Source organism: Scardinius erythrophthalmus, assembly GCF_964197995.2.
Source record: "Scardinius erythrophthalmus genome assembly, chromosome: 1".
Classification (NCBI taxonomy): Eukaryota; Metazoa; Chordata; class Actinopteri; order Cypriniformes; family Leuciscidae; genus Scardinius; species Scardinius erythrophthalmus.
Genome location: NC_138221.1, coordinates 39881985 through 39904384, shown reverse-complemented (window position 1 = coordinate 39904384; position 22400 = coordinate 39881985). Strand labels below are relative to the sequence as shown.

The window sequence follows — 22400 nt, the reverse complement described above, 5'->3', positions numbered from 1 at the left end:
ACTGTCGCACAGAGGAGCAGACTAGACCTAGTGGGTGCCATTGGGAAGATTTACATTTCAGAAGAATTCATTTTTGCATTAGGCTACCTATTGTAGCAAGGCACTGATATGGAAGCCCATTTCCGCCACATAAGAAAAAAAAGCGTGCTTTTGTAAATCATAATTATGACAAAACGGTCGAAATTATTAAATACTTTGTAGCCTACTTTATGAGATTAAATTATGACATAGAAAGCAGTCATTTCTATTTTTCTCATTATGACTTAGTAGATCATAATTGGACCCTTTTCTCATAATTATGACTAGCTGTCAAAATGTTGTCTTATTCATTTCTACTTTTTGTCAGGCAAATTATAACAGTCAAATTGTCATAATTATGACTTAGCATGTCATAATTCTGCTTTTTTATCTCATAATTATGACTTAGTAGCCTATGACATTATGTAATAATTAAAAACATTTATTACATAAAAAGTCCAAATTAGCATATAGCCTACACTATACACAATTTTAAACTTTTTTATAAGGCTAGTCAGTTACTAAAAGTATTTTTGTCATAATTCGACATATATAATAATTTAGTTACTATAGCCTATCATAATTTTAACTCAATATTTGTCATTTTCAAATTTTTGTGTCATAATAATGCCTATATAGTTTGATTCTCACTTTTTAAATCATAATTTCGACATTTATTGACATAATTATGATTTACAAAAGCTTTTTTTCTTATGTGGCGGAAATAGTTTTCCATATAGCAAACTGTGGGTAATTCTCACAAATATACGTTTTTTCTTGTTGTTTTTGAAAACTTAATCACATTCACAGATGAAAACATCTGCATTGACTGCTTTCATATTCTTTTTCATGACAATCTGTTGAAGTTTGCATTGCCCATATGATTCTCTCAACTGTGTTTGTCTCTCAGAAAAATGGTGGTATCCCATTGGGTCCTCCAAAATTAGGACACAGCACATCCTGCCATTGTAATACGGCTCTCAAATTAATAGGATGGCTGTGACACAATTCATTAAAGAAAAAAATCCTCAAATAGCCCCTAATTAACTACTTTATCCTATATTGTGAGCAAAAATAGTTATCATTATGAGAAGATCCAAAGAGAAACAAAGAAAGATAGAGACAATGAAACAAGATAAAACAATAATAAACAAAATTGAAGCTAAAATGATGTGCTTACCTGAAAGAGTTTTTGAGAACAGAGCCATTTAGGTGGTCAAAAACAGTCATGATGAAGGTCCATCCCTAAACCTAACCATCTGCGGGACGTGAGCAGATAATACAAAAACATACAAATGAGTTTAATTTGCCAAAACGTAAAATAGCTACAAATTGCCATGACAGCTGAAGATGCTGTTGCTGCAACACTCTCTTATTCATAACAATTTCATGTTTTATCAAATTGGTGGATGATTTGTATGAATTCGTACGCTCTGCATTTGCTCCATCGACAGTTAGGTTTATGGGGTTAGAGGTGGACATACGAATTCATACGAAATCAGCACCTAATAAGTTATGTCTCCTAATTGTCTATTTTAAGACCCAATTAATCCAGATGAGAAATAATGGACATGGGTAAATTTAACAATGGAAAAGACATTTGACATATAAGATATTGTGGTTGCACTTTACGATAAAGTCCCATCAGTTAACATTATGCATTATCTATTAATAAGCGATACATTTGTTGCAGTATTTAATAATTGTTCAATTATTTAATAAAAATACAACTGTGAATTGTTAGTTAAGTAATAACAATTGGAAAGTGTTACCGACCTGTCTATTCTCCTCCATCTTGTCCTCTTCCACAAAATGGCTAACAATCGCAGTAGTTTTCCTCTATTTTATGTTAGTGTGTCTTCACATGCTTTTTAAATGGCTGAAAAATCTGGCATGACTGAAATATTGCTGTTTTTATATAGAGAGATAATAAATTCTTGCAATCTGAGAGTGTGGGATTTAACGCACATGCAAACGTGCAACCATCTCTGGAGTGGTTAAATATGCATTGAACATTCTTCTCAAATGCCATAGTCAAACAATGTTCTGTCATATATGTGTTCAAGAGTGTTTGGTAATCCACTGTATAATTCATTTGAAACATTATTATGACTAAGATCAGACAATAGTACAATAGTGCTGCTCATAACCAATCACAACAGACTGCGTATTCAAATTCTAGAAAGACCTATATACACAACAGTCTGATCTTATCATATGCTTCCTTTCCTCTTAATACAGTGTAGAAAATACAATTATTTAATGAGGCAGTGCTATCTTATGATTGCAGTTACTGTGCAATCAAGGACACATTTTTTATACATTTATCATTAATCAAATTCACCATATTATTTTATTATTAAAATTCATTACATCTAGAAGATATAGAAGCAATGAAATCAAATTATGTTTGCCAATTTTTTTTTTCTGTTCTCAATTTTGAACAAACAGCTCATGACTGTTACTAAAGGAAACTTGACAGGTCATGTGATATCATATAGATGTCATCAATAGAGCTCATTCATTATTCAAGATCGTATATGTACGCTCACTGTCTGCCATGTCTGCCTCCTTTCCTTCTTCTCCTCATTTTTTTTTTTTTTTTTTTCATTTCCAAATCTGAAGGGCTGTGTAACAGCATCTGGTGTTCTTGTACTGTGTTATATTGTTTATTTATCTTGGAGAAGAGTATATATAACAATCCAAAACTTCTATGCGCCATCCACATGGGGCCAGTGATCATCTGGAGGGTGAGCAACCCTTTCCCTGTCAATCACCAAGCATGAGCATAAGACCCTGGTTCATTTCAATCACAGTTCAGACATGTAATCAGTTGAAACAATCACATAACCCATACTCTCTATAATATTGACTTAGTAGTTTGCATTGAAAATAAAACGAAGCATCCTTTAATCATGTCCACGGATATACACACAGTCCTACATAATGAAAATACCAGACCCCGCTCAATATTTCATTAAGCTATTAAGTCATTCCCCTGATAAATGCATTTAATACTGCTTTAATCTCGGATGGAGACAAATACACACTGCCTCCATCAACAAGAGAAGTGCTTTTTCATCTGTGTTCATTATTTCTCAGAGCCAGAAGAGTTGTCATTATGGGGACTGTATTCATTTTTAATATAACACACAAACAGATATACTGGCCTGGCCTGATGACTGCCCATATATTTGAGATTCCCCAAAGGAAAAGCAAACAGAGAGAGGAAGAGAATGCGGTTTCAAATTTCTCTACCCACTGAATAACTGCACAACAACCAAAAATAAGCATGCCATGGTGGGAATATTAAGTGTTTAGAGCTATAAGTTAAGAGTATTTAGACAAAGGACAAGTGCCTTTCTGTTATTAACATCAGCAGTATAACAGACCTCATAACAATGAGGAGATATCATAGTTTTTTAATTAGTATTATTATTATTATTTCACCACTCTGTTGCTAAAACTCTGTAAGATCTCTGTAAATTAATTTATAAATTAAAATGTAAAATATAGTTGCATATCTCCATATCATCATTTTAATTTTTTAAATAAATCAATATATTGGTCACCCTTTAGATCTGTCTGTGGGTTTTGCAAATATTTAACCAAAGAAAAGAGCTTGTGACTAAACTTCGAAACTTCAGTGGCTCCTCAAACCTCGTAACTCTATCATGAATGAAGTGACGCACACATTTGGACCGTCTCTGCTTGTTTGCAATGCAAAGGTAAATAAAGAACTGGGGCCGTATGTATAAAGCCACTCAGAGTAAAATTTTAGTCTTAAGTCTCTCAAAATTCTAAGAATGACGTCACTTTACTTTTATTCCTAGACTTAAGAATAAGTGTGATTCATAAAGGTTCCTAAGTGTCAAGACTAGGTCTCAGCTCCTAAATTATTTAAGAGAGCTGAAGAGGTCTATTAACCTAGTTAGGAGTAACAAGATGGCCGTAGAGAGGAGGAGGCCGCACACTGTTCAATGAAAATATGATGTATTGGAGTTACAGTAAATGTTGATTGAGAGTTAATTTTATAGCAATGAAATAAAAAGGAAAGTAATAATTACATTGTTGCTGACTGGGAAAAAGCAGCAGCACACCCGGTACTGACTTGAGCTCATCAGTCCACTGTAAGCAGGGGCCGTATTCACAAAGCATTTTATCTTACCACTAGGAGTACTCCTAAATCGCACTAAAAGATTTTAGCTAGGAGTTTTCTCTTAAAAGTTATTCACAACGCCTTTCAGACCTACTCTTAGTAAAGAAAAATGACAACTCCTAAACTAAGAGTGAGTCTTTGTTGCTATGGATGACGTCATTACTCATGCACGAGCTTGACTGAAGTGACCACCTTGATTGGCTGATGATTGTAACGCGGGAATGATTCCAAACAGCTCCCCTACGATGATGAGTGACAGGTGACAGGTCTGAGAATGCGTGCGCTACACAAGTAGTGCGAAGGACGAAGATGATGAATAACTGAATAAATAGCCTAAATGAATAAAGAGTAAGGAAAAACAAATAGCCTAGTAGCCTAATGAAACATATGGATTGATGCAATATCTTTGCAACGTTATTGAATTAATCTGTCACTATATGCCTCTGCCTACGTTTGCAAAGAGAAGAACATTTTAATTTGATTCACAATCAAACGTTACAATTAGTTTACATGCAATGAATGAGTAGCCTAGTTTTGGTTGTTGTTGGTGGCGTTATTGCATCCCTAGTTATGCCTACAATGCAAAATTGTTCCCTCGCGATTGGAAGCTCCTGTAGCCGCCGCGCACGCATTTCAAAACATCGCAACGTGAAATGCCACAAAAAGCGGTTTTGAATAGGTCTTAGTGAGTTAGGAGTCCTCTCGACTTCTTTTAAGCTGTCCCAGGCTTAGGTGCTACTTTTAGGGCTAAAATGCTTTGTGAATTACTCTTAGTCAAAAAAATTAGGAGTCCTAAAGTTACGAGTGACACGCCCATTATTTTTAGGAGTTGCTCCTAAATTCGCCAGTTAGGAGCTACTTTTAGCCTTAAAATTCTTTGTGAATACGGCCCCAGGGTCTTAATAGCACTATTGTGGCACTGACCACACCAAACACATAAGTGGCTAAAAGTGAAGTTTTTTTAATTGTTTTTTTTTATGACCCTACAAGATTGCTTAAACCATCAAAATATAAGGAAAATAAAACTTAGTGAAGATATTTATCTGACAAAAGTCACTTTTTACAGTACAGATTGTTTTAAAAGCAGCTTTACAGTGATAACAGGAAAATAATGCAACAAAGTTAGTTTGGGCTGTACAGCAGCTCTAGAAGAACATAGTGTCATTTTGCAGCTTAAGTTAGTTCAATGATGATTCATTTCCTTTGTAAAAGATCATTAGTTATCTATTTAGTTCATTATACAGCCGCTCTGATTGAGAAAACAGTGATGTCATTGTTCAGCTCACTTCAGTTCTCAGACAATGGTGTCAATGCAGGCAGATCAATAATATTGTTGAAAAAGGGCAAACTGCAGATACAGGTTATTTTAAAAACTAAATATCTCACAGGAGAAGAAAAAAAATCATACATTGCTTGCAACATAGTCAGTTATTAATATTTCATTGTCCGCTTTTGTTCATTTGTTTGACAGCCTTGGCTAAAAATGATGTCTGTACAGTTTGAACAGTTTGAAATGTTTCATTGTGTTATCACAAATAAACACTTGACTCCAAGCACAACTACAATACGCGTACAAAATCTTTAACACATTTTTAATACTATTTGAATAAAGGGTGAGTGTCAATTTTCCTTGGCCTCACTTTTGGCCAATACTATATGGCAGTTCTTTGACATTCCAATTGATCTTCAAATCTCGCAGTAAAATAAAGCCACTTTATTGAGTATTTCGGGCTTTCCTTAGTTGTTGGATCCATTGATGGAACTCATGTTTGCATAATTGCTCCAACTGTAAATGAGGAGACACGCATCAATAGAAAAGGGTTTCCACAGCATAAATACTAATTCGTGATAATTTTGCACAATGCACTGCAAAGCATTTTTTAAATAAATTTAAATATTAAAGCTTCAGTGTCTTAATTAAATGATTTTATTATGATTAGTTTAAATGATTGGTGTCATGCTGCAGTGACCTCACCCTTGCAGGCTCACTATTGGCTGATTCAGTGGTTGAGGGCGGCCATTTTGGGTTGACATCATTGTAGTCCTTAGTTTACAACACTTAAGTCCCACTTCAGTCAGCACTTAAGAATCAGTCTTATACTTTACTGAAAGCTGCTTTTAGCTGCTTTATAAAAGTCTCCTACTCTTAGAAAAGTCCTACTCTTTACTAAGTATTTTCTGACACTTAAGTCAAAGCTTAAGACTATTCTTAAGAGCATTTCTTAGAAGTTTTATACATACGGGCCCTGGGCCCGTATTCATAAAGAATCTTAATGCAAAGAGTAGCTCCTAGTGACAAAATTCTAAGAAAATTCTTAGAAATGTGGGCGTTTACTCTTAAATTTAAAGAAAAAATCCTAGTAAAGAAAAAAGTAATTCAGAAAGCATCTTAACCCTTAAAAGAGGTCTTAAGGTCAAAATTGTTAGGAGCACGGACGAGGACTTTTAAGAGGCTTAAGAGTTTCTTTAGCAGAGGAGAAAATGGCAGAAAGACGAAGAAGGAGAAGAAATGTGTTGCAGACAATGGATGACAGTGAGTTAATAAGACGCTTTAAATTAGATCATGCAGGGATCATGTTTGTGACAGATCTTTTTAGAGACACGCTAATATCTCCAACACAGCGCAGAAATGCCATAGCGCCCGAAATGAAAGTAATCACTACATTACGATATTTGGCAACTGGGAAAATTCCATGTTTGATACATTAAAACCAACATTCAAACCACCATTTAAATAGACATGCCAACAATCAGTGTAATTAGAAAGAGTGGAACAATTTTTATCATTCTAAGCCAATCAAATACCTTATAGGAAATCAACACAGCATGGTTAATAAAATAAGGATTTATATATATAATGTGTGTGTGTGTGAACGGTCAAATAGGAAAAATTACGCATGTAATTTCAAAGTGAAGGCTTAGAATAGACCCTATACTTAAAATCACTTTTTTCCCCTTCTTGGACAACCAACCAATCACAGTCTTCAAAAGATTGTGTCATACATAGCAACGGGGTCAACCCCGCCTTCTTACTAAGATAAAAGTTTTTGTCTTTTCCTTACTCAGAGTTGCTCTCAGATCAGTCCCGAATTGCTCTTAAGCTAAGACTCCTACGTAAAAGTTTTTAAGCTAAATTAAGAGTTTTCTGAGAGGATTCTTAGAATCTTTATGAATACGGGCCCTGGGCCCGTATTCATAAAGAATCTTAATGCAAAGAGTAGCTCCTAGTGACAAAATTCTAAGAAAATTTGTAGAAATGTGGCCGTTTACTCTTAAAATTAAAGAAAAACTCCTAGTAAAGAAAAAAAGTAATTCAGAAAGCATCTTAACCCTTAAAAGAGGTCTTAAGGTCAAAATTGTTAGGAGCACGGACGAGGACTTTTAAGAGGCTTAAGAGTTTCTTTAGCAGAGGAGAAAATGGCAGAAAGACGAAGAGGGAGAAGAAATGTGTTGCAGACAATGGATGACAGTGAGTTAATAAGACGCTATAGATTAGATCATGCAGGGATCATGTTTGTGACTGATCTTTTTAGAGACACGCTAATATCTCCAACACAGCGCAGAAATGCCATAGCGCCTGAAATGAAAGTAATCACTACATTACGATATTTGGCAACTGGGAAAATTCCATGTTTGATACATTAAAACCAACATTCAAACCACCGCTTAAATAGACATGCCAGCAATCAGTGTAACTGGAAAGAGTGGAACAATTTTTATCATTCTAAGCAATCAAATACCTTATAGGAAATCAACACAGCATGGTTAATAAAATAAGGATTTATATACACATATATAATGTGTGTGTGTGTGTGTGTGTGAGAGAGAGAACGATCAAACAGGAAAAATTACGCATGTAAGTTCAAAGTGGAGGCTTAGAATAGACCCTATACTTAAAATCACTTTTTTTTTCCTTCTTGGACAACCAACCAATCACAGTCTTCAAAAGATTGTGTCATACATAGCAACGGGGTCAACCCCGCCTTCTTACTAAGATAAAAGTTTTTGTATTTTCCTTACTCAGAGTTGCTCTCAGATCGGTCCCGAATCGCTCTTAAGCTAAGACTCCTACATACAAGTTTTTAAGCTAAATTAAGAGTTTTCTGAGAGGATTCTTAGAATCTTTATGAATACGGGCCCTGGTTGTTTAAGTACAGCGTTTCAATTATTCAAGAAACATATAAAGCTAATGTTTTAAGAGTGTCTTAGTCCAGCATTTGTCGGCGAGTCATAGCAAATACGGTCTTAAATAGCCTATAGCACTTCATCTAACATGAGATTGACAGAATCTCAAATGACAGAAAAAAAAAAAACTGAGCGCCCACATACAACATGATAAACCTCATAACCCAACCTAATGCGATGCACTTACTGCCTCTCTCTCTCCCTCTAGCCTGTATATATATATATATATATATATATATATATATATATATATATATGAAGAGTTCAGATGCAAAAGCCTCTAAGTGCCATCTGAAATTTTCTCCTAGAATGATCATTTTTATAAAGCTTGTATATTTAAGTTCAGTAATTTCACTTAAATGACAATTAATAGGTAATTTTCATTGCCATTTAAGTGAAATTATTGAACTTAAATATACAAGCTTGATAAAAATGATCATTCTAGAAGAAAATTTCAGATGGCACTTAGAGGCTTTTGCATCTGAACTCTTCATATATATACAGTATATGTGTGTGTGTGTGTGTGTGTGTGTGTATACATATACAGTATATATATATGTGTGTGTGTGTGTGTGTGTGTGTGTGTGTGTGTGTGTGTGTGTGTGTGTGTGTGTGTGTGTGTGTGTGTGTGTGTGTGTGTGTGTGTGTGTGTGTGTGTGTTTGTGTACATGTTTTTCTACACCGGTGGGGACTTAAACCTGAATGCACACAGACTCATGGGGACTCGTGTCACCGTGGGGACCTAAATTGAGGTCCCCATGGGTACAAAAGCTTATAAATCATACAGAATTAGTTTTTTTGAAAATGTAAAAATGCAGAATGTCTCCTGTGATGGGTAGGTTTAGGGATAGGGGCAGTGTAAGGGGATAGAATATACAGTTTGTACAGTATAAAAACCATTACGTCTATGGAGAGTCCTCACAAAGATCAAAGATAGTGCACCAGACGTGTGTGTGTGTGTGTGTGTGTGTGTGTGTGTGTGTGTGTGTGTGTGTGTGTGTGTGTGTGTGTGTGTGTGTGTGTGTGTGTGTGTGTGTGTGTGTGTGTGTGTGTGTGTGTGTGTGTGTGTGTGTGTGTGTGTTATTATTGTTAATATGAGGTATTTTATTATAATCCAAAAACTTGTGTCTTTCTAAGAATTAAAAAAAGAAAATCAACAAAACCCCAAACTTCAGTTTTTAATCAAGGTGAATTATTAAAGGGATAAGTAAATTTGTCCGCACAGGTTGATGCCCACAAATAAATACAACACATTTTAAACTGCTAAAAAAACTGCAATCGTTTGTTTTAACGAAGTGTGTACTCGCGCATTTCAGTCAGCAGATGGCGCTGTGAGTTTGATTAATTGACTGAGGAGGATCGTTCAATTTTGAAGGACAATTGAGTATGATTTTCTTTTTGCCTTCAGTGACAAGAAAGATAATTTGAATTTTTTGACTCAAATGCTAACATGACAAAACAAGATGTTGTGTCAGCTTTACCAGGACACCAGACCGACCGAGCAGCGTATTGATTTCTACATTGGACTGGAAATCCAATCTTTTTCCCAATGCTAGGGAAACACACACACACACACACACACACACGCGTACGTTTGTGTTATTTTTTATGGTTTATGGGGACTTTCAAATAAAACGATTTTAGCCTATGCTGCACAAACATATTCTATCCCTTACACTACCCTAGTGTACACATAGGCTACAGTAGGATTTTGCATTGGCATCTTTTTTGGGGATATTTTGTCCCCATAATGTAGGGTTTAGGCCACACACACACGCCACTACATGTGAAGCGGGTGATAGAACCATTTCTGGCTCTAAATAGAACCATTTATTTTAAGAGTGCACACATAAGTTGGGTTTTAATGTTTTTATGGGGACTTTCAAGCATGTTTTATAGCCTACTGTACAAACTGTTCTATCCCCTAACCCTAAACCTTCCCATCACAGACAACTTTCATAGTTTTTACATTTTCAAAAAAACATCACTTGATTTATTAGCTATATAGCCATCATTGTGGGGGACATTCTGTCCTCATAACGTTCACTAGGACCACACACAATATTTTCCAGTGTAGAAAATAGTATTTCGCTCACACATTAAGCCCCCTCCTCCCACCCGGCCGTCCCTCACACCCACTCTCTCTTCTCTTTCTTCTTCTGCTGTTCATGCCATATCATGTGCAGAAGAGCCGAAAGTGCACAGAGAACACAGCCCGTGCACTTCACACGGACATCCAGAGAAACCCGACCAGAAGAGAGACTAGTGCAATGATGCTACAGTAAACTGACATTATAGCAAGGGTGCACCTTCAGCTTTCCTGACTACATTTTACAGTTCAGATTAGATTAAGGAGGGGGAATAAAACTTGGCAGAGAGACATTGCCCTGCCCGGCGACCACGTCAGCTACTTTATAAAGTGAAAAAGGCACCAAAGCCATGCTACAGAGAAAGTAAGTTTCCATTTTGTGTGTTTTTTTTTTTTTTTTTTTTTTTTTTTTTTACTTATGAACCCCTTCCCACCGGTTTAATGAAACAAACGTGCTGAAGTTATGGCAGCGCTAAGGCGTAAATTTGGAGAGGACTACCAGGTGGTGAACACGAACAGAGCCGCGACTTTCCCCATCGCGCCGGTGAAGAAGAAGCGCCAGCGCTTCGTGGAGAAGAACGGACGCTGCAACGTCCAGCACGGGAACCTCGGAGGAGAGACCAGTCGCTATTTATCCGACCTGTTCACCACGCTGGTGGACTTGAAGTGGCGCTGGAACCTTCTCATTTTCATCCTCACCTACACCATCGCCTGGCTGGTCATGGCCTCGATGTGGTGGATCATCGCCTATATAAGAGGGGACATAAATCATGGCCGTGACGCTTCGTACACTCCGTGCGTCGCCAATGTTTACAACTTCCCGTCGGCGTTCCTCTTTTTCATTGAGACCGAGGCGACCATTGGCTACGGTTACCGCTATATAACTGAGAAGTGCCCCGAGGGCATCATCCTGTTCCTGTTCCAGTCTCTGCTGGGTTCGATAGTAGACGCGTTTCTCATCGGCTGTATGTTCATAAAGATGTCTCAGCCCAAGAAGCGCGCGGAGACACTCATGTTCAGTCAGGACTCGGTGATCTCACAGCGAGACGGAAAACTCTGCTTAATGTTCCGCGTGGGAAATCTGAGGAACAGCCATATGGTGTCCGCGCAAATCAGGTGTAAACTCATAAAGGTGAAAACACACACTGCACTCTTACAGCGCGACTCTTCGTTTACTATTACACAATATAGTGAAGCATCAAGAGCTAAATAAACTGTTTTTAAGGAATGCAGAATTTTAGACTCTCCTTTTTATTAGATGCTCGTTTTATTTAACCTCAGCCATGAGTGTAAAAATAGTTGCTACATTTATAAACAGCTGACTTGACAACTTTTTCATAAAAGGTAGCAATCATTAGGCTACGGAGTGGAATTAGGTGATTGTAGGCTACACACAAATATTGTAGGCTATATTATAATTATACAATAAACTAAATGGCATAAAATGCAACAAAACACTACAACATTACTCACAACAAATGGAGAATTCTGTGAATTAAATTAAATTATAAGGTGATTTATACTTTTTTATTTAAAACCTTTTAAACAATATTACAGTAAAATCGTGTGTTATATGCCTTACAGTTACAGTTAACCAATTAACAGTTTATTTCACTGATTTATTGTAATTTGTACACTGTGTGGTTCAAAAAAATCGCACGAAGAGGTGTTGCTAATTTGATCTTTAAATCAGCAAGCTGTTTGAAAACAATTATTTCAGTTCCATTCATTCATTCATTCATTAATTCATTCATTCATTCATTCGCAGGTTCTTTATGTGCCAATCTGTAATAATGGAACAACTCGTTATTAATCTTACACTAAGTTGCCGATTTAATGTTATTGTTGGACCCATTTATGTGTATAAATGGGTTATGGGACAGTTAGTTTACTCTTTAGCTATTTAGCAGTGTTGTATCATATTAACTTTTATCTATTTAAAATAGTTTGATTTCCACTGATGCCAGCCCACTTAGGTGTTTTGGTAGGCTGGCTATCTATGACTATTGTAACACCTATAGTCATATTAAGGCAATTGTTGTGTAATATAGGTGGAATTATTGTTGACTGTTAGAAATTTATGAGCATTAGTGTCATTGAGAAATAGCTAAGTGGTGTGACAGCATTGAACTGTAAAAAGAAAGTGGTTTACTAGTTGAAATGTATTCATTTATTCATCCATTCATTCATTTATTCATTCATTCAAGTTAAAGATGTTCTAAATATTGTGTAAAACACTAAATTGCAGAAATGTCAGGTAGTTTTTATAAGGATTTCCCTTTCCTTTTTTTTAACAGGAAAGGAAGAGGCCTTTTACAAATATTTTCATTTTAATCATATTTTGCATTGCTGAAATCAGTAGGAATAACTTGTCTGTTCCTCACAGAAAGTTTAGCAAGTTTTAAAAAAGTGGCATGATTTATTTCTCTCCTATTGTCATTCGTTTTTGATGCAGTTGTATGGCAGTACAAATATGAATAGCATAAAATGCCTCTGGCTCTGTTCTGGATCAATTCTGTGAGACAGGGTTTCCCAAACTGGGGTTTAGAACCCCTAGGGGATAGTAAGGGAACTGCAGAGGGTTTGAGAGTTGATGAAAATCTAATAATTACTTAAATCATAAAAATGTAAATAAATCATTTTAAAATGAAATCAAACAGAAAGATGACATGTTTTATGTTTATTTGCCAACATGTTAAAGAACTAAACAGGTTAGACTGACAAAAAGTTTCTGAATCCCTGGCCTGCTGTAAGGCATAGTTCATCGAGTTAGTTCATAATTCGCTCTCCTCTATCAGAGAAAGCATGGCGAGCAAAGCTTGTTGAGAATAAGTGACAATCAAGGAACCTGTGAAATGCGATTTAGCGGGATAGCAGTGTAGCTGGAAATTCGAGACGCACAGGTACCCCCTTCACAACTGATTACCAGTGATACATGAATAGACATGACATTTTATTATTGTAATCTCGACACGGACAGCCATCGTTACAGCTGAATGAGATGAGATTCCAGTGACAAAAGGCTCGGATAAAAGAGTTTTAACTGTGCCCAACATCTGTCACTCTGTAACCGGTGACATTTAAACCGACCTGCTCTGTAATTGGAAGGCTGTTCCACGACAGCGCACAGTTCTGTCGGGTTTGTTTCCAAATCCAAAAAGTACAGAAAATGTTTCTTGATTTTGAGCTCATAAGCCTCTCTAAGACTCCTGCGAGAGCTGAGGTCACAGCCAGAGAGATGCCAGAAAATCTGCATTTGCACACTTGTGAAGGAGGATTTTCTTTTTTTTGTGGCTTGTGGCCTCAAGCACTAACTTCCAGAGCCTTAGAAAATGCAGCAGAATAATTACAGATGTGCACGAGAGTGCAATGCTGGAGTTGTCCAACATATATTCTGAGGGGGAGAGAAGTCGTTCTTGTCAATGTAAGCTTTTTCTGGAAGAACAAGCTTACATAACAGCTCTAGTAGATGCGTACGTTTTGAAGCTACTGTGTGAGTGTGTCTGTCTGTCTGCTGTTACACATAAGCTCGGTCAATGGAACAGGCTTAAAATTAAATGAATAAGGCATGGAAAGTTGACACATGGACAACACCATCAGGATTTCTTCCCTGTAATTGATGACTGTCAGTCAAAGGCCGCTGAAAAGGTGAACAAAGAGGTCAGTGTAATAGAACGGAACTTTTATGGCTCATATGCCTTGAAATAGTGAGATAATCTGAATCTATCCAGTATAATAATAGGATAACTGATCTCAGCTCTCAGAACAATTACAGCAGGTGATTATTCTTCAAAGATATGGATGGATGACCTCTCTGGCCCTCTCCAAAAATCTTTCACAGAGCTCACACTAATTATCTAGTGCCAAGCAAATGCTGTGAATGATTAAGAGTCTTTGGTCAATGGCGTCTGACTTAATGAGGCAGACTGTCAGTTTAAGCTATGCTGAAGTTTTTCTCTCGATGAGAGAAAAAGAGGAGGAAGAACAGAGGATAAACAAAGAAGGCAAAGTAAGTGGGAGATAGTGAAAGGTTTGCCAGATAGTATAAGGTTGAGAGAAGGCATCAGGGAACACAAACAAAATAGAAAGGGAAAGAGAATTGGATTTATTGGAAGTATAAGAAGGCAAAATGAAGAGCCAGAAAACTGACTCAATAAAGAAAAAGAGAGTGATGAAATGTGAACAAAAATTGGAAAGAAGAAATTTTTCTTCGCCCCTCTCTCTCATAACCTTAACTCTGTTCTCATCAGTGTTTTATGTTATAGAAGCAATATGTGGCTTATTTAAAAGAACCCTTATACAACACAGACACAGCAAATTATTAAAATATACAGTATGTTCAATATATATAAAATCAAAATAAAAGTTTTTGTAGAGGCAGACGGTATGTCCAAAGATTTCTGCCGTGAGTCCCGTGACGACAGCACCGAACATCACAATACCAGTCTCCTCCGTCGCTGAGTTTTTAATTGTGCGACTGAGGAGTTCAGCACCGCGATTCTACATGGCATTTATTTGGAGAGCCATTTTAACGGCATCCGTTTTGAAAGCCTCGTCACACGTAGGTAAACCTACGTCGTTACAAAAGCAAACCATGCAGATAGGTTGGTTATGTCTGGACACACAAATCTTATCTGATCACTTGCAATTAATAGTGTGGACAGTCTGCCTAAAAAGATCTGATTTGCAAAAAAATTCAGATTTGCCTGCAGTCGAAACATAGCCTTTGACACTAAAGAGTACATAGGTGGCATTGCTCTGTGCTTTTTATCACATCTCTCTCTCTCTCTCTCTCTCTCTCTCTCTCTCTCTCTCTCTCTCTCTCTCTCTCTCTCTCTCTCTCTCTCTCTCTCTCTCTCTCTCTCTCTCTCTCTCTCTCTCTCTCTCTCTCTCTCTCTCTCTCTCTCTCTCTCTCTCTCTCTCTCTCTCTCTCTCTCTCTCTCTCTCTCGCCAATTTTTTGTTAAAGCCGGCATATCCTGTCCATTTAGACTCAGTCGCCCACACACATACACAGACGCACACAGTCTCAGTCATTCCCAGTCACCTTTTGTCAGATCATGCCTCATCCTGCCGTGTGTGCTTTGATAATATTGATCATGCATTTGTAATTTCATCTGTGAGATGCACACTTAAAGAGGCACACTCACATTTTATGATTAAACACAAACATTTACGTGATGATTATGATTTTCACTATGATTTTTCCCCCATCTGCTTATTGTATCTTCAGTTCCAAACAAATGAAATATATCTATCAACCTTCCTCTCATCCTGAGTCACTGTCTCTATTGTTTGTGAATTAATAAACAGAGTACAGAGAGAAGAGAAAAAAAAGAACAGATGAAAAGAGCAGAGAGATGAAAGGGAAAAAAATCGTTATAATAAGGGACAAAAAAAAACAAAAAAAACAAGGAAAAGAGGAGGCAGAAATTGAGGTTAGCCTTGTGTTTCTACACAAGAGCATTCTAATGCAACATGGAAGAAATGAGGAAAACTCAATGATAAACATGAGCGGGAGATGAGAGGAGGAGTATGAATTCATAGAATAGAATAGAATAGAATAGAATAGAATAGAATAGAATAGAATAGAATAGAATAGAATAGAATAGAATAGAATAGAATAGAATAGAATAGAGCACACTTGAGGGTACCACAAAAAAATTCATTTTTACAGTTTCCAGGAAGCTTGTAGAATGGCAATATTTTTTAATATTAACATTTATCTAAGGCAGGGTTTCGGGTTCATGACGAAAATCATCAGAATAACATGCAAATGTTCGGCTGACAAAAGAAATTGGGGAATATCTGATTTAAGTCATATCAAAGAAATTCATCATCATCAAATAGGTTTTTGTTATTTTTTATATAGCTCTAGAAGTAATAATACTATAATAGAGTAAAAATCTTACAAATAGTAAATAATAGCATTATGTGTAGCTCTTATTTGTTACTTCTTACTGTTGTTCAGTTGTGCCCCCTTAATTTAACTGAGCTGAGCAAAAAACAGTTTAATAACCATCATACCCAGCTCATTATTTTGATTCAAACTTGAAGTGGTTAATTTCAAGTGTGGATAGTTTTGTAATTTGTCTATCCATTTTCAGTAGTTTTACACGTTATTGTTTTAAGGTATTACATTTTGGCCAATACTGAGAACCGATAATTCTTTGTATTTGAAAGGCGATAAACGGAATATTGGCCGATAAATCTGAATCCAAATCCAAATTTTTGGATATGGTGGCTGATATATCGTGCATAACTAATTAGCACAGATTCATTCTCACATAAATGAAATTTATAAGGTGATTACCCAGAGAGAAAACCCATTTACATTTTACAGCTGAACATTCTTGTCAGACCACACACACACACACACACACACAATAGAGTTTAGACGTGATAACAAACTGCTAATTGTACATGTAACCTCATAAAAGCTGAGGAGAAACACGCTCCCACTGCAATTCAGCTGGATTTGTTCGAACTCATTTAGCGTGTCTTACAGCGGAAAGAAACAAATAGATATTTGCTGTTGTGCAGACAGTCACATGTGCACTGTAATGAATGAGTTAATTGCAGATAATTCGATTACAGAAGACAGGCTTTGACTCAGGAGTCAGCTTGTACAGAAGGTTGACTGCGTGGGTGTGTATTGTGTAAAGGTCTTTGTTAGGTGAAATGTTGATATATTTTGTGAGTGCATGGGTCTATTTTAAATGAGTTTGTGTGTTTATGCTTGACATGAATAAAAAGGTTTTGAATGACTTATGTCAATCATGTACATAACCTCAAACCACATGAGTATATGTTCATAGTGGGGCACAGGCATGCTGGGAGTTATTTATACCTATGTATGAATATGTATTGTTCGGTGTGTTGAGCATTCATGTGTGTTACAAGGCTGGCGGTGATGCATTAAATGTGAGGTGGACAACATGTTATTTGTCTTGTCACTGACAGGCGTTGGGGACATGTGACCTAGCAGTGATACAGATGGATGAGTTTGTTATACACACACGTTATATGTGTATGGCCTTCAGCAGTATAAGATACTCAGGGGTGCACATTACACTGTCTGTATAATGTATGTGCATTTAATTGTGTAATTCCACAAAGGATAGAGAGAGGGAGAGAGAGAGAAAGAAAAAAATGAATGCAGGAGGCACATGTTTTTTATTTGAATTACTCAGTAATGGTTCAGTTCTGTTAACTCTGAATTGATTTGGTCTGAAATTGAGTAGAGAAGTCTGGCAAAGAATATAATCAATCTAATGAACAATGTTCTCTACAACAATGTTCTGTGGAGCGCTATAAAGTTTAAAGTTTAAGGTCTGTGAGAATTAAAAATATATTTATATTTGCAATGCATACTTAAATATGCTGAATAGATTGTTAAAAAATAGATGGTAAAAACATTTTTTATGTTGAAAACTATTTCCATTTCAAGTAAATGCTGTTTTAATGCTTTAAACTTTCTATTCATTAAAGAATCCTGAAAGAAATCATGGTTCACAAAAATATTAAGCAGCTTAATGTTTTCAACATTGATAATAATAATGTTTCTTGAGCAGCAAGTCATATTAGAATAATTATATAATATATATAATGTTATGTTATATGTAATGTTATATTCTACTCTAGGGCTATAGAGTATTCAGAAATATGATAGATAGAAAGAGAAACATAGAATATAGTAGAGTTGCATGCATAGAATATAATAGAATCTGACTGGGTAGAATAGAATAGATGTGTTATTCTGTTGAATGCTATATTTTATTCTGATTACACTGGTCATAGCTCAGAAGGTTTATACCAGTTTAAATTAAATTTGGGTTACAGTGCCTTATTAACAGTGTGAAAGACATCTATTTACATGTGAGTATTCACATGCACAGCCCCACAGCTCTGCTGTCAAAGCCACTATGAGTCAGAGGAAGGCAAAGCAGTGAAATCCCAGCTTTTATTCACCCATGCACATGACTGAGTCAAACAGATGGCTGCTGGTACCTGCTGTAGTGGAAAGAGGATTTGATCCACGTTTTCCCTCTTCTTTAAGAGACTCTTCTATCCTTCTATTTTTCCTCTTCTTTCCTGTGGGATATGAAGAAGAATGGCATGATTGATCTGGCAGCTCTTTAGTCTACAAGGCACACATAAACACACACAGATGAACGTTTGTGCACACAGACACATTCAAATGGCTATTTGAATAACAGCTTGTTCACTTTAATCACGAAGGTGCTGTTTTTAAGATTGCTTTTGCTGTCTAGCTCTGTGCCTTAAAGGTCAATGGATACTGAATCAAGATGAGTACAGCCTTTAGTTTGACATCAGTCAGCATTTATATAAGCATTACAACTTATCAGACCCATGCAAACATCTCATCACTTCACATCTTATTCAAATGAAGTAACTTTCTCATATTAAGCAGTTTAAGGTTATCACCACTGCCCACTGTGATTTTGAATGAATGTCTGTATTTAGCTGCGTTTTCCTGAAATGTGCAGGAAAGTTTATGTATGTGTAAGATCTGCTCATCTCCTTGAACTCAGTAATCTGTCTTTTCAAGCTTAACTTAAAGAGACAGAAGAATACCATTGCCTAGAGTGGATTTAAAAAGCAGAAGAAAGCAACAGAACCTTTGTGTTGAAATGACCAGCTGGAAAACGTCTCGGTTATGTATGTAACCCTCGTTCCCTGAGGAGGGAACGGAAACGCTACGTCAGTGAATGACGAAATGGGGGTTTTGCTTATAGAAGCCTATCACCTTCAAGTTCTAGAAAACGAGCCAATGGCAATGGAAATGCCATGGGTCTGCAGAACCTGCACAGCGCAACTCCCCCCGAACGCGTGGGCATAAAAGGAGGACGCCGGCATCTCGCATCATGTTTTCCGCTGAGGAGCCAAGACTGCGGTTGTGGCAGAGGGACATAATGTCTCCGTTCCCTCCTCAGGGAACAAGGGTTACATTCGTAACCGAGACGTTCCCTTTCGTTCAGTCACTACGAGTTACATCAGTGAATGACAAAATTGCGGTTCCAATTCAATCACGCCACAGCGGCTGTCTTCCAGTACCCTGCGCAAGACTGAGCTCCCTGTTGTGAGACTAGCACGGACGAAGGGCTAGGCTTAACGCAGGAATGCCAAGGTACACTGGGTGGCATATCCTAGGTGGAATATGTAACACATCCCTATCCGAGGGGAGGACTTAGAATACACAAATGACACGAGAGTGGGATGCATATGGAAAACTCAGAGGTGTCCAGCCCACAGGGTGGAATGTTTCAATCCCGAGATGGCAAGAGGGAACTTGCCGAGGGAAAACACGTGCTCGGAGGAGGCTTACCGTGGAAATACACATGTGGGGGTCGCCCAACGGGGGAAATAGCGCACGTATCCAGTCCGTGGAGTGGAATGGCACTGCAAGCGATGACACAGAGCAGGTCCTGTTACTGGCTAGTGGAAGCGAGTACATGAGAGGACACTGGCTCAACGTGGAGATTATAGAATCTCGCGAAAGTGTTGGGTGTCACCCAGCCTACAGCTCTACAGATGTCTGTTAGCGAATTGCCATGCACTAGAGCCCAGGAGGAAGACACACTCCTGGTGGAGTGTGCCTTCACCCCTAGGGGGCATTAGGGTTGGGTATTGGTTGGGTTTTATCCGATACCAGTACCTACTCGGTATTTTTCAAACGGTTCCGGTGCTTAAACGGTTCTTGAAACGGTACTTAAGAAAACTAAACTGCACACACTTTATCAAAAAAAAAAAAATACCTCTGTGTGTGTGTGTGTGTGTGTGTGTGTGTGTGTGTGTGTGTGTGTGTGTGTGTGATTTTCTGAAAAAGATTTTCTGATTAAATGAAAAATTGTGCCCTTTAAAAGGCTACTGATGTAGCACAAAACACTTGAGTTAAGATCAAAATTTTGTCTTCTCATATTATGACTTTTACAGAACAGAGAAATATCTGACACTGAGCAGAAATATTTAACACACACAGTATAGCCTCATATAAATATACTTGATATTGATATACTTCATACTTGATATGCAAGATTTGCAGTTGGCATTAAAATGCTAGACTTACCCGAAGAGGAACACTGGCAGCTGAACTTGAACTTTAGTCAAGCGTGTCAGAGGTTTTATGTTCTAATCCGCATTTGTATTTTTTTATTTATTTATTTATTTTTTAAACCGATTATGCTCATCAGTGGTTGTATATCAAGCAGGGACACTTTGTGTCCATTATATTTTGAGATTTCACCAGAACGAATAGATATGAGGCGCCATCTAGGGCTTAAATCAAACTTCATTCACGCACATATGAAACCCTTGCATACACATACTAGGTAGTCACACATACATGTATACTGCTGAATGCTCAAACTAATACATATGAAATGCACAACTTCTAAAGTCGCTCACGCACACACACGCAAACTCTACACACAGACGCGCGGAACTCTCCGCGCACATACTCATCTGAGACGCGAGCACACACACACACACACACACACACTCACACAAACTCTCCGCGCACATACTCATCTGAGACGCGAGCACACACACACACACACACACACACACACACTCACACAAACTCTCCGAGCACATACTCATCTGAGACGCGAGCACACACACACAAACTCTCCGCGCACATAATCATATAGACGGCGCCTCATAAATAGATTGATCTCCGCAACGTATTGAAGCGCGCGTCCGAGTGAAGAAAAGTGCGGTGTGCGCGAGCCACGAGAAAACACTGTATCCGCGCCACTGATCGCAGCGGCAACGAGCACTTTGATCACTTGATTTAAAAAAACACATTTCAGCGCTAGATCGTCTCTTATTTAACAAACGAACTAAATGAATGCTTCGCTGGTTAACTGGAGATGTTTTATTATTGGATCATTCGTGCCGCGAGATGTTTTATAGGGGGCGGTAAAAAAACGTCAGGCACCGAAATCAGGCACCAAAAGTTTCGTTCTTATTCTTATCCCTATTGGAACCGGGTTTCGGTACCCAACCCTAGGGGGCATGGTCGACTTTACGTCTGGTAAGCCAAGACAATGGCGTCCACTATCAAGTGAGACAACCTTTGTTTGGAGAGTGCCTTCTCCTTCAGCTTCCCACCATAACAGACAAAGAGCTTGTCTGAGGTCCTGAAACACTGTGTTCTGTCTACGTAAGCACGGAGGGCGCGTACTGGACAGAGCAGTGCCAAGGCTGGGTCTGCCTCCTCCAAGGGTAGCACTTGCAGGTTCACCACCTGATCCCTGAAAGGAGTGGTGGGAACCTTGGGCACGTATCCAGGGTGGGGTCGCTTCGTCAACCGAAAATGCCTGCAGGTCCCCTACCCTCTTGATGGAGGCCAAAGCGACCAGGAGCGCTGTCTTCATTGACAGGAACTTAAGCTCGACTGATCACAATGGCTCAAAGGGAGGTCTCTGCAGGGCTGATAAGACTGCGAGGTACCAAGTGGGTATAAGAGGAGACCGAGGAGGATTCAGTCTCCTCGCCCCCTCAGGAACCTGATGACCAGGTCATGCTTTTCCACCGTTTTTGACTCCACGAGGTCATGGTGCGTAGAGAAGGCAGCCACGTAAACCTTCAGGGTGGAAGGAGACAGCCTTCGTTCCAACCCTTCTTGGAGGAAGGAGAGCACGGACCTGATCGGGCATTTTCTGGGGTCTTCTTGGTGAGAAGAACATCAGGTGATGAAGAGGCTCTACTTCAGCGCATAGGCGTGTCTCTAGACAGGGCCCTAGTGGAAGTAGGATAGTGGTAGGGTAGAGGTGGTCGGGTACTCAAACCTACCGCGTCCCGTCCAGGACTCATACACATTGAGGTTCCATAGATCGGGACGTGGGTGCCAGAGGGTGCCCCGTCTCTGAGAAAGGAGGTCCTTCCTCAGAGGAATTGGCCAGGGATGGGCTGTCGCGAGGAGC

At 38.2% G+C, this 22400-nt stretch overlaps 1 protein-coding gene across 4 annotated transcripts in view; it reads left to right on the top strand.

Moving 5' to 3' along the window:
* The first annotated feature begins 10544 nt into the window (after positions 1-10544).
* LOC308702189 (uncharacterized protein) overlaps positions 10545-22400 on the top strand; it is an 85313-nt gene continuing 73457 nt past the window's right edge. For 2 of the 4 annotated variants that reach the window (XM_081384856.1, XM_081384857.1), the window contains exon 1: positions 10545-11583. In XM_081384856.1, coding sequence (XP_081240982.1) covers positions 10915-11583 — 669 coding nt within the window. In that variant the 5' untranslated portion in view covers positions 10545-10914. The remainder of the gene's footprint in view (positions 11584-22400) is intronic. The other 2 variants (XM_081384858.1, XR_014031564.1) reach the window with 2 other exon arrangements.